This window comes from Tupaia chinensis, unplaced genomic scaffold (assembly GCF_000334495.1).
Source record: "Tupaia chinensis unplaced genomic scaffold, TupChi_1.0 Scaffold000377_5, whole genome shotgun sequence".
In the NCBI taxonomy this organism is placed as follows: Eukaryota; Metazoa; Chordata; class Mammalia; order Scandentia; family Tupaiidae; genus Tupaia; species Tupaia belangeri.
Window position 1 is genome coordinate 1,925,088 of NW_006159879.1, and position 12,929 is coordinate 1,938,016.

The 12,929-nt window shown below is 59.4% G+C and overlaps 1 protein-coding gene across 1 annotated transcript in view; it reads left to right on the forward strand.

Annotated features, from left to right (window-relative positions):
- Positions 1–10,236, forward strand: part of MYT1L (myelin transcription factor 1 like) — a 406,891-nt gene extending 396,655 nt beyond the window's left edge. Inside the window, 3 exon segments of the mRNA XM_006153537.1 lie at positions 1,037–1,140; positions 7,120–7,263; positions 7,525–10,236. Coding sequence (XP_006153599.1) covers positions 1,037–1,140; positions 7,120–7,263; positions 7,525–7,665 — 389 coding nt within the window. The 3' untranslated portion in view covers positions 7,666–10,236.
- Positions 10,237–12,929: the final 2,693 nt, after the last annotated feature.

A 12,929-nucleotide genomic window follows, 5' to 3' on the forward strand; every position in this document is an offset into this window, starting at 1 on the left:
GGGCACTCCAGGGGGAGGGAGAGAGGCCAGAAAGCTGTGGGGGGTGCCTAGGACCTGCCGTGGGGGTGCCTGGGACCTATCGTGGGGGTACCCGGGACCTGCCGTGGGGTGCCCGGGACCCTGCCGTGGGGGTGCCAGGGACCTGCCGTGGGGGTGCCAGTCCTGGAGCTGCTATCGGATGCCAGGGACCTGGCATGGGAGTACCCAGAGCTGCTGTGGTACCTAGGCCCAGGACCTCCAAGAGGGGGAGCCAGTAAGGGGTGCAGGCCAGGAGCCAGCGAGCTCTCTGCCACTCTGCCACTCTGCCACTCTGCGAGGAGGCCGCAGTGGAGGGCACGCGCCCCCTTGGGAGACAGCTTCCCCATTCAGAAGCGGGTTTCCACGTCCCTGGAACAGTGGCCAGCCTTGGCCCCGCCAGTCCCACCCTTTCTCCTCATGCAGCTCTCCCGTGTCTCAGCCCGGTCCTGGGGACTGCACCCCTCTGTCCATGCAGCCTAGTTACAGTGTCCCCTGGAGGCCCGAGCAGGGTTGGAGGTGTCCTCCCCAGAGTGGAGCAGGCCCCCCATGCTAGGGCTGGGTGGACGGGGAGGTGGGTGATCGAAGGCGGCGAGGAGGAGCCAGGAGGTCGGCCCAGGCCACGCTCCGCCGGGCCCAGGACAGAGCCAAGATTGGGCTGGCCTCCCCACAGCGGCCGTGGGGTAGCACTCCCAGCCTTTGCCCTGCCACCCTCCTTCCCAAGGCCTTGGTTCTGTGAGGAGCGGAGGGGGCCTTGGCAGACAGAACATGCCTGTTTTTCTAAACCCCGACCTGTATTTCTGAGCTAGTCCAACACCAAATGCCAATCTCCTAGAAGAGGCATGTCTGGGTGAAGGTTCACGTGCCAGCACCCCAAACCCCCCGGGTCAGAGTTCACATGCCGGCATCCCAAATCCCCCAGGTCAGAGTTCACGTGCCGGGACCCCACCTCCCTGGGTCAGGTTCGCGTGCCGATGCCCGGCCCAGGGCCAAGGCTGACGCGCGGCGCTGCTCGTTGCAGGGATCGAGAACGACGAGGAGATCAAGCAGCTGGACGAGGAGATCAAGGAGCTCAGCGAGTCCAACTCGCAGATGGAGGCCGACATGATCAAGCTGAGGACTCAGGTAACAGTTTCCGACGCCGTAACGGTGCTCGGCTGAGGGGCACGGCTGCAGGAGGTCGTGGGCTGCCGCCCTCTCTGTGCCTGCTCCCCGCCCCATCTCACCTGCCTGCAGACACCTGCCCTGGGAGGCCGGGGCGCGGCACACGGGCACACCTCCTGCTTTTGTGTCTGGGGACAGTCGTGGCAGGGGCCTGGCCCCACCTGATCATCTCAGTCAGTGTGCTGAGTCCCCAATGTCCCCAGCAGGGCTGCCTGACCCTGGGCCCCAGGGTTCTCCCGTGCAGAGCCCAGGGCCAGCACTCGTGCCAGGCCTGGGTGGGATCGGGCCTTTTCCTAGTGCAGCTTCCGGCGCCCAGGCACAGCCGTGGCCCACGCCCTCCATGGCACCTCCGCCCACCGTCAGGGGCTGCCTACCGTTCAGAAAGGCGCATCTCCGCTGAGCCAGGCCTCCCACTGCAGCCGCTGCTCAGAGAGAGCGGGAGACAGTCAGGCCGACGGGCAAGGGACTGGGGTCCTGGGACTGGTGCCCTCCAGTCTCTGTACTGGGGTAGGGGTGTTGGGTGTTTCCCTCTATTTCCCCGAATGGCACACTTCCGAGCAGTCCGCAAGTGCGTGCCTAGGGTTTCCCATCTGTCCATGTACTGAGCCCACCCCCTGCCGGGATGATGAATTCCAGGGGCACGTAGGTGTCAGCCTGGGAAGGGACCCCTTCTAGCTTAGGGGAACCCCATGTGTGGCACACACCCGCTCCAAGCGGCTCCCCAGCAGCCGGGGTGCTAGACGCTGCTGGGCCACTGGGGTAGAGGCCATGCTTGCCAGAAACCCACAGCCCAGCCCTCCCCAGAGAGGTCTCGGCCACCGGGATATCCACACGAGCGTCCCTGTGCCCACGCCGTCTGTCTGGCGCTGCTCCAGGGGCACTACGGGCCGAGGTGGCGCCTGCCCCAACAGCATCTTGTGTGCACCTACACGTGGCGTCGGAAAGGAGCGTTTCCGTGGCTGTCCTGCCTCGCTGCAGAGGGTGGCGACTTCCCACAGGTGCCCCTGGCGAGTCTCTGCCCAGGAGCATCCAGGGGAGGGGCAGACTCAGGAATGGAGAGTAGCAGGGTGTGCTTGGGAGGGAGTGAGCTGTGTGCACATGCATGCTGACCGCAGGGCTGGGCAGACGGGGGACCACAGGCACAGCCACCACCTGGGCATACTCAGTGCAGTCAGGGAGGTGGGGTGGGCAGTGCCTCCCAGAGCACGAAGGAGCAGCAGCTCGCCCCCAGCCAAACCGCTGAGAAACGACCGCGTCTGACTCTGCCCAGTCCGCTGTGCTGGCCCCACGCTTCGTCCCTCCACCAGGCGGGTTGGTCACGCTGTGGCCAGTCTCAGCCTGTGGTCTGTCTGCACCACGCTCGGGACCAGGCGGGTCGGTCACGCTGTGGCCGGTCTCAGCCTGTGGTCTGTCTGCACCACGCTCGGGGCCAGGCGGGTCGGTCACGCTGTGGCTGGTCTCAGCCTGTGGTCTGTCTGCACCACACTTGGGGCCGAGGCTATGGCCGTGTTCCCAAGACCTGAGATTCCCGGTGGCCTGGCCGCCCCCACCCTGAGCACCTGCTGGTCTTCCACGCTCACTCAGCACCGGGCCGCCCTTCGCCAGGACACCGCTGGGTCAGCCCCGCCACGCACTGCCACCTCTGGGGACCCTGCATGGCTGCTTCGTCCAGAATGTGCCTGAAGCCCGTCCCGCCTTGCTGGCGCTCCTGGACCAGCGATCGCAACCATTCCTGCGCAGGACCAGACAGTAGATCAGGCCAGGGAGCACTCAGCCTCTGTGCCATCAGCACTGTGACAACGCAGTCACCCAGGCACTGACGTTTGACTACAGGGCTTTTAGTGCCACTGCACATGCTTTTGTTTTTTCCCCAACTTCTAAATGAAGCAGAAGGCCAGCCCCAAAGCTCTGTGGGTCAGCACAGTCAAATCCCAGCCAGAGAGCTTAGCCAGCAGTTAGTGCAGTGGTTAAGATGCTGGACTCCCATATGACTGACCACGGTTCGAATCCTGGACCTGGCAGCTTGCTTTCTCACTTCCTTTCTCTTTCTCCGGTGAGCACATGTGCCCTGTAGCAAATTATAAAATAGTAATAATGATAAATAAAGGTAAGTAAACAGTTATTTAAAAAAGGAAAATGCACCAGGCACATGTGCGTGCACCCCCGGATCCCAGGGTGGGCAACATGGACGGGGCTGTGGCATGACCACACCCCTCCGAGGGTACTCCTCCTTCTCCCTCCTCCTCTCCTCTTTCTATCTCTCCCTCTCTGTCTGTCTCTGTCTCTCTCTCTGGCCAGTACATGCACCCTCTGGCAATTTGGGGGAAAGATGCACAGATTCTCAGTTCATGGGTTCTTCAAATTCAGGCCATGGCTGGATTCGGCACCCAAGTCTTGGCCCAGCCGAGGGGGCTCGTGCTGAGACCCCTCAGGTCAGGTTGAGGCAGAAGTGTGGACATCCACGGAAGCACGCTCCTGCACTGCCGCGCGGCCCCCGCACTTTCTGGGGCCAGGCACGTGGCCTTCGCTGCTCCTTAAAGAACCCAAGCAGCTCTCCTGGGGGGCTCCTCCAACCACGGGGAGCTGGTGGACTTCACAGTTTGGACTCGTGTGCGTACTGGGACACGCGGCCGGTGACAGGAGAAGGACAGCGGAGAGCAGCGAGCAGGCGGCCGGGCACTCAGCTGTTGACCACAGCCACGGCCACCCCTTCTGTCCAGCCCTGATCCCCGTTTTTGGGCGTGGCCTTCTCATCTCGGCCTGTGGCCGAGGCCCCGTGCCTCCCCGTCACGGGAACGTCTGGCTGTGTGCGACTGTCCTGGGACAGGTGGGTGGGGCCTCCCTCTGCCCTGCCATGCACCCAGCCAGCTCAGTCAGCCGCAGCCCAGGTGGGTCCAGGTGGGGGGTGACCAGACCCTAAAGCACAGCCTTTCCTGCAGCGCCTGCCCCAGGCCACCACATGGTGCACCCTCTCTGGGAAGTCCCAGGGTGCTCGGCTTTCGCTGGCCCTGGCAGACTGAAGGGGTGCCCAGGGAGAGCAAGGCAACTCCCAGCCCTCTGTGGAGACGCACGTCGGGGAGTCATCCTGGGACTTCCGAGAAAGGAGCCCAGGACTCCCTAGGGCCAAGGCAGGGAAGCCAACCGCACTGAGACACCGTGCTCAACCCCCGGCGAGGGGTGGCGCCGAGTCCAGATGTGAGCACCCTGGAGAGCGGGTTCGAGGGTGTGCTGGGGACTCGGCCCTCCAGGCTCTCAGGAACAGAGTGTGAGGGTGGCCTTGAGCGTGGCCGGGTCTGTCTGCAGCTCACCCACGGCCCCAGCCCCATGATCGCCAAGGGCCACGGTGCCGCCCCCTTCTGCAGGGCACGGCTTTCAGGAGACAGGCAGGCCCTGTGCCGGGGTTCTGGCCACTCGTGGTGTCTGCGTGACACACACCACATGGCAGTACACCCTGGCCTTGGTCTAGCTGCTGGAGATGCATCCTCCCTTGGGAACAGCAGAGAGCGTATCGGCATGGCAGGGTCACCCTTCAGCAAGGTACAGCCTCCTTCTGCCAGGACCTGGGGCTGCTCCTTGGCCTTTCCGGGGCTTGTCTTCCCAGAGAAGAAAGTGGATCTCCAACGTGTCCCTATAGTAACGCTGGGCTCGACCAGACAGGGTGAGGGGCCACAGCAGGCCAGGCGGGCCAGCCAGGAAACTTTCTCCGTTCTCGGGGGCACCATCAGCTGGGCAGATGGTCCAGGAGCAGCCGGGGTCAAGGTGGATAGGGCCACAGGAGCACAGGCTGCCGCTAAAGGCAGGGGCTGGCAGGGGCTGGCAGGGCCGAGGGGTTCTAGGTGCTTAGTGGAGGGCTGCTCCTGCAGAGGAGGGGCTGTGTACCCCACAGCGCTCCAAACCAAGAACATCCACGTCTGCCCGTCGGCCCCTCCTCCAGCCCAGCACAGGGGCTGCGGGGGGCACGTGCCCCAGAGATACCACTTCTAGGTCCACTGAGGCCCAGGACAGTCATGCCCACACCACAGCGGCACACAAGCATGCAAGTCAGTGGGGCGGAGCCTTCACTGTGGGGGTCATGACAGGAGCAGGAGCTAGGCAGAGGCAGCCCGGGCAGCTCACTGAAACACAGTACGTGACCCTGGTGCAAGGTCCCTAGGAGAGTGGAGGGCATGAGTCCCTTCCAAGGACAGACCCAACCAACAGGAACCACAGTCCTGGAGGTCGTCGGGTGGGGGCACCACTGTCGAGGATTCAGAGAAGGGAGAAGGCGCGAACTAAGCTAAACGCAAGAAAAGAACATCAGAAAACGGACCCACCAGATCCCAGGGCAGGACAGACAAACTCAGAAGCGGGGACTCGAGAGCCCCAAGTGAGGAGAGTGGGCAGGGCCGGACAGGCAGGAGCCACCTCCGGCAGAAAGCCCCGACCAGATGCCCGCTGTGCCGTGAGCGTGGCAGGGGCCCCGCGGACAGCACTGCCTCTCGTCCTGAGAGGCCAGTCAGGTGTGTGAGTGGGCATGTGCACAGGTGCTGACGTGTGAGTGTGTGTGCATGTGCACAAGGGCTGATATGTGAGTGCATGAGTGCTACTGTGTGCGTGTGCACGGGTGCTGACGTATGAGAGCGTGTGCATGTGTGTGCACGAGGGCTGATATGTGAGTGCGTGAGTGCTACTGTGTGCGTGTGCACGGGTGCTGACGTAGGAGAGCGTGTGCATGTGTGTGCACGAGGGCTGATATGTGAGTGCGTGAGTGCTACTGTGTGCGTGTGCACGGGTGCTGACGTAGGAGAGCGTGTGCATGTGTGTGCACGAGGGCTGATATGTGAGTGCGTGAGTGCTACTGTGTGCGTGTGCACGGGTGCTGACGTAGGAGAGCGTGTGCATGTGTGTGCACGAGGGCTGATATGTGAGTGCGTGAGTGCTACTGTGTGCGTGTGCACGGGTGCTGACGTAGGAGAGCGTGTGCATGTGTGTGCACGAGGGCTGATATGTGAGTGCGTGAGTGCTACTGTGTGCGTGTGCACGGGTGCTTACGTATGAGAGCGTGTGCATGTGTGTGCACGAGGGCTGATATGTGAGTGCGTGAGTGCTACTGTGTGCGTGTGCACAGGTGCTGATGTATGAGAGCGTGTGCATGTGTGTGCACGAGGGCTGATGTGAGTGTACATGTGCATGAGTGTGCGTGTGCACATGCGCGAGTGCTGAGTGTAGGTGTGTGTGAGACTGTCAGTGCTGATCCGGCTGCAGCAGAGGCCCCTGAGGCACGCTCGACCTGTCCCTGGATAGTAATGAAGCTCTCTGGAATGCTGGGGAAGGCGGAGAGTCTGGGGACCAGGCGGTGGTCAGCGGAGGCTGGCGGAGGTCCCGCGAGGAGGTCTGCGCTGTTGTGGATCCAGGCTGAGGACGCAGGAGCAGCAGCGAGTCAGGGAAACGCCAGCCCAGACCACGGGCATGGCTGCCGAGCCGGTGAGGAGGGCGCGGCGCCATGCGGGCTGTCCAGGCACAGTTCCTGAACCGGGCTTTACAGCCCAGCTAGCCCACGTCCAGGGCGAGGCGCAGAGGCTTCAAAACCCGACTAAAGATGAGCGCTCAACCTGACGCTTTTATCTCTTTTTAAATCTCTGCCTGAGGGCGTGTGTGCCCACCGGAGAGAAACATGGGGGACGGTCACACCACGGTCCCTCCCCCTCTCTTCCTCCCTGTGTCTGGGAACTGGGGCATGCACGCGTGTTCCCAGTGTGTTTTAAGGCACCAGGTCCAGGGCTCAAACCATACACTCAGGCCTGCAGGACCGGGCTGTCTTCACCACCTCCCCGGCTGGCTCTCCAAGCCTTCTCACTTAAGCACGATGGCCCTCGCCTGCCTCACATGGATGGTCGTGGCCACGGCACGTGTGTGCAGCACATGCTGCCCGTGTTACATGTCCACGCTTGTGCGTTCCAGATCACCACGATGGAGAGCAACCTGAAGACCATCGAGGAGGAGAATAAGGTGATCGAGCAGCAGAACGAGTCCCTCCTGCACGAGCTGGCCAGCCTCAGCCAGTCTCTGATCCACAGCCTGGCCAACATTCAGCTGCCACACATGGTAAGTGAGCGAGGGTGCGCGGAGCCGCCGAGGGCTGCGTTGCCCGTGCTCGCCGGCCCTCCGGTGCCTGTGGTGGCCACCCCGAAACCGTGACCGTAACTGCCAGAGGCCTGGGTGCGGCAGCCCCGAGACGCGAGTGTTCTGAGCAGGCCTCTGCAGTGCCGGAACGACAGGGCGCCGTGCGGTTATACTGTGCTATGCTGTTGTGAATATACTACTCAGAAGTCAAACTGTGTATGAACTATATTTAATATCTCGTAGGATCCAATCAATGAACAAAATTTTGATGCTTACGTGACTACTTTGACGGAAATGTATTCAAATCAAGACCGTTATCAGAGTCCAGAAAATAAAGCCCTACTGGAAAACATAAAGCAGGCTGTGAGAGGAATTCAGGCCTGAGCAGCTGCTGTAGTGATGAGACCCTGGCTATGAAAGGATGCCTCTTGTTTGTGCTGCTGTAAATGCCCAGGAAGTGTCACGTTTTTATTTCTGTTGGGAACAGTGTTATGCTACAGGACTTCATAATGATTCCATGTCTTGCTTTCCAAATAGCACCTGCAGATAGTTCGGAATACATGCCATTCTGTACTTCCATGTAGGCTGACGTAGTGTGACATGCCATGTACGCTCATAGCTGCTAACATGTGCACATTCGGGGTGTATGTGTTTCCGAAGAGGTAAGCTGATCAACAGAAATAGAGTGTACATTCTTTTTAATGCTTTAGCAATTAAATGTTCTAGTACTTTGAACCGAGATGGACAAACAAAACAGCTTCGAACGACCGCGCCGTGGCCCCAGCCACTCCCCTCCGAGTCGTTCTGCCCGAGCTGGAGGACCTTCTGGGATCAGAAGTGCATCCCGTGTGCATATCGTTTCACAGCAAGAATCGGTTGCAAAAATGCTTTATTTTTGAACAATGCCTGGAAATATTATGTGATTTTTTGTTTGTTTGTTTTAGGAGGATGGTGTATGGTGGGGCAATAAATGAGCTTTTTTGCATTCCAAGGAAATGGCCTATGCACTAACTGTAAGGAATGAGATAAGTAATGTATTGTAAGACAACATCAGCCATGGGAACTTGGCAGAAGAGTCAAAGCAGCTTAAGCAGCACTTTTAAATGAACTCCTAGACATTCCGTGGTGTGACCGTGGACGCTGCAGTGAGACAGGAACTTTGCAGAGGCGGCCACGCGAAGAGGTCCTTTTCCGTTTGCGATGGACTTCGGAACAACCTTCTCTTACTGCCCTAGAGCCCGAGCCCCTCCGACCCGTCTGCTTGTGCAGTGCGACTCGCCCAGCGGGATCTGTGTTCGATTTAAGCTGAAAGATCAGCTAAGAGCATTTCTCTGCCCCTTCCACTTCTAACGCTCATGCCTGTCACTGTCACACCCACTGTCGTGGGACCTGGGAGAGACGGGGCCGGCGAGCTGTGGCACTCTCCCTGCTGAGCCGATTCTCCGCCGGACCCCGTGGGCGGGAAGCTGCTGCCTGACCTCACTCTGAACGAGCACGCGGTCCTGCACAGAGTTGCTGCTCGCCTGGCACCTAGGAGCGGCCCTCCGCGAAGACCAGTTGACCACAGCATTTGTGTGGTCTGTGGTTTGGCCTGTCGTGACCTATTCTGAGAATGAATGAAATCAGACTTTAAAAGGAACAAAATCTACTTCAGCACTTTTTTGCTTTGAACTCGATCACCTTAGGCTTGTCCGTCCTTGCAGGTCTGGCTGTCCCCGTGACCGCGTGGTCCGCACGTGGACGGCCGCTCTGCCCGCTGCGCCCTCGGAGCAGCCCTGGCGACACGCGTGCTTCCCGATGTTGACTCGACGCGCCCTCACTAGCCTCTCTTCCTTCCATGTCTTGATGTTATGCAGGAAGTACAAGAGTAATTTAAAATTTTGTTATGAAATAAAAAGAAGGGTTTTGTAAAAATTAAAAAAAATATTTTTAGCAGAACAGGACTTACAGGGTCATTGTCCCCACAACGTGCCAGTCGGCTATTTGCACTCACCTGTCCTCTCCACCCGTACGGAGGGATGCGCTGCGAGTGCTGGCAGCCGCGACACTCGCCCGATGGACTACGGAGGAGGCTCCCGGCCGACCCGCTCACGTTGCCAGGGAGACGACAGGGATCTCACAGCAGCTATCCTGATCCAGTTCCGACCTCGGTCTGTCGCGATGTCACATATATGCATACCCAGCCGCACTTTACGCTCACTGTACAAAGCGGACAGTTTTCCACGAGGACCTCCGTGCCCAGCTGGGAAGACGGTGTGATTGCCGGGCTCTGCGGCCCTCTGTACAGTGCTTTCTGTCGTGCTTGTAGTTGTAGCTGCCGTGCTCAGATGGCCTCGGAGAGCCGGAGCAGGTGTGTGGCCACTGCGCGGCGGCCCGGCCTCGCCCTCGGGCGCTCCGTGAGGCACGTGCACCTCCGCGCGCTGTGTCTGCTGCCTCGTTGCCCGTTAGTGATGCTTCTCGTAGAGTGCTAGGTAGTGTCGGTTCGGATTCTTCTCGTTCTCACCTGTGTACAATGGAAAGGGATGTAAGCACAAACCTGCTGCCCATGTAACGTTGGGGCCTAATATCGAATCCAAGTATCTGTGACTATTCTAGGGATCGCAAGTATCACCTATTAGAATGCCGACTTCCATGGGTTATCGTGAGTCATCAGAGTTTATTTATTATAACTATTGTTCATATTCATTTCTAAGTTCATTTAAGTGATCATTTATTAAGACAGAATTTTGTATAACTATTTATTGTGCTCTCTGTGGGACTGAAGTTTGATTTATTTTTGTACTACGCAGCATGGGTTTGTCGACACTTTAATTTTGCTCTAAACGTGTGAGATCACAACGTTGCTGTGATACTTCATTTTTAAATCGTGACCTTTGTACGGTTTTGTCATGCTGGATGTTAACACACCTTACTCCGAATAAAACGGTGTTGCCACGTTTGCAGCACGGACGATGCTCCCGGTCCGCGTCTTCACTCGCGTCTCGGTGCGGCCGGCACTCCGGCTCAACCCTGGCCCCGAGCGCAGGCGTGGGCACGAGCTCTCCATCAGACCGCGGAAGTAGCTGGGTGCCCGCTGGTCGGACTCAGGAACGGCCATTGGGCCGCATGGCTCCGGCCCCAGCTACTTCCGTGGTCTGATGGCTCTTATTTAGCTGCACCCTCGTCTGGATGTCCCCTGCCAAGCCCCGTGTCCTTCCTAAACTTACCCTACAGGCACCCAGTCCAGGCTCGCACTCAGCCCTGATGGCCTGCCCACCCCTTTCATCTCGGTGTTCTTAGGCAGCTCCGTGGCCTCCCTGGGCTCCCGGCCATGATGACTGGTCGTTTTGCTAAGTGTCCCTGCATTGGCGGGTCCGATCACCACCTCCTGTCCAGCTGCTGAAATCAGCCCCCAGAGCACCGCGTCCGGGCAGGTGTTGGCAGGTGGCCCCGCTGTTGGTTACCTGGCACCTGGGCCTTCCACCCGGTCAGCAAGGTCAGTGTCCCAAAGTCACCATAAAACTCAAACAGCCCTTCTAATGCCACTTCACGGAGAGTCACCACTTCATGTCACCTGTGTTAGAGTCGCGGTTCAATTCCAGACACACTCTCCTGTAACAGGCACATATAAACATGAGTGTTTCTAGGACACAGGACTTGAGGGTGTGAGCCTCGGGCTCCTTGTTAAATTCTGCTGTGACTCCCAGAGCTCTCCTGGTGCCGCAGGTGTGAGGTCGAAGCTCGTGCCGCCTGGTGTGCTGTACGCGACGGTGTCGCTTCCACTCCGGCCCGAGGACGTCTCGTCTGCCCACGGCTCCCTGCTCGGCTCTCCCAGAGGTGGCAAAGGCGAGGGCTGGCTCCCTTCCCAGGGCCCCTGCACCATGTCTCTCCTGCACGGGGTGCTGTCGGGACCATCTGCAGGAGCAAAGTCAGCGTGGACGTTGCCACCCGGGACTCCAGGGCCTGAGGATGGGCCCAGACGTTTTAGAGAGAAGTTTAACAACAATGTCTTAGGAAATTCAGCTTGCCAACCCCAGGATTCCCGAAGTCTATCTTGAAAACACTGAAACAATTGTAATTGCACCACAGTGCTGCTGTGGCGGAGGAATCGTTACGTACCCATGATAAAGGCCCTCTCTGAAATACCCCAGAGCTGTGAGGGACGGTGGCCACAAGCCCGTGGATGAGACGATGGCGAAAATGTGAGTGGCAGGGCAGAACGGCACCGTGACGGCATCAGGGCGGGCTGCCGACCTTGAGCAGCACATGCACAGCTGGAGATGCTCGGTGTCCCTCGCCACCCTCAGTGCCCTCAGTGGGCTTGGACATGGGACCCCAGTGACCGCCCGGCCTCGAGGAGGAGAGAAAGGGAGGGAGGCTGTCGAGGGCAGAGCTCAGAAACCAATCCTCTGCTGCCAGGGCAGGTGGGCAAGATGGGGTAGACCAGCATGGGGAGCCGTACCTGCATCTGCTCGCGGAGTCCTCGTGCCCACTGCCCACTGCTCACCCTGCCTCAGAGTGCCCGCAGAGGGGCTCAGGACCACACGTTTCCCACCATGGATGAAGGGCTTTAGAAACAAAAACCAAGGACCAGCAGTTAGCGTAATGGCTACATCACTGGACTCCCATGTAGTCGACCTCAGTTCAAGTCTCGGACCTGGTGGCTTAAACTCACACCGGGCGCGTGTGCGTGCGTGCCCAAGATCCTGAGAGGAGAATGGAGGAGAAGGGATTGCGGCGTGGCCATCCCCTGTGAGGGGCGATTTCTCGCTATCTGTCTCTGTCTCTGTCTGCCTGGCGAGCACATGTGCCCTATAGCAAAAACCTGAAAACAAAACAAAACAAAAGAAAAATAACAACAACAACAACACAACTGGACCAAGCACAGTCAGCAGTGCTGGCAGGCGGATTCTGGAGGGTTTAGGAGAAGAAAGCTTGTGGCTGAGGTCACCTGGGATAGCAAAGGAGCCCAAGGAGCTGCTTCCCAGTTCTTCTAGAAAGTTCCCCAGGGTTAAAATAGACAACATGGGAGCGCCTGGGTTGGGGTGGCCCGGAAGCGCAGAGCTGCTGCACCAGACCCCAAGCAGAGGTCCCTGATCGGGCAGTCTTGGCCACCCCTTAGGAGGTCCCTGTTGGGCTCCAATGGCCTGGCCACTGTCCCCTCTGGGTGCTCTCACTGCTAGGAGGCACCTGTCCTTGTCCAGCCCTCGTGGTCAGGCGATGGCCCTTCCCAGTGCATGGGAAGGTGCTCTAGCCTGCAGCAGGACCCTCTGCATCGCCGCCCTGAGCTGCCCACGGAGCCCCACTGCCCATGGACGGTCCTGAGCGGGGCCAGATCCTGCCAGCATAGACTCTTCTGCCACATTCTTTTTTCTTAGAGTTTATTTATTTGTTTCTCCCATGAAAGAGACAGAGACAAAGGGGACAACCCCACAGGGTCTTGGCACAGCAATCTGCCCTGGCCTCAGCCAGCCCAAATCTCAGGCAAGGCTGCACGTGGACAGTACAGGGAGGCCTGGGACACGCCCTCGGGGCCTCCCCATGTGGCTTGACGCAGTGCAGCTCTGGGAGAGTGCACCTCCAGAGTGAGAGCATCTAGGGGGCTAGGAGGAGCAGCTCTGGGGGGCAGCTCGGGGGGGGAGTCGCTCAGGAGGGGCAGTTCAGTGGGG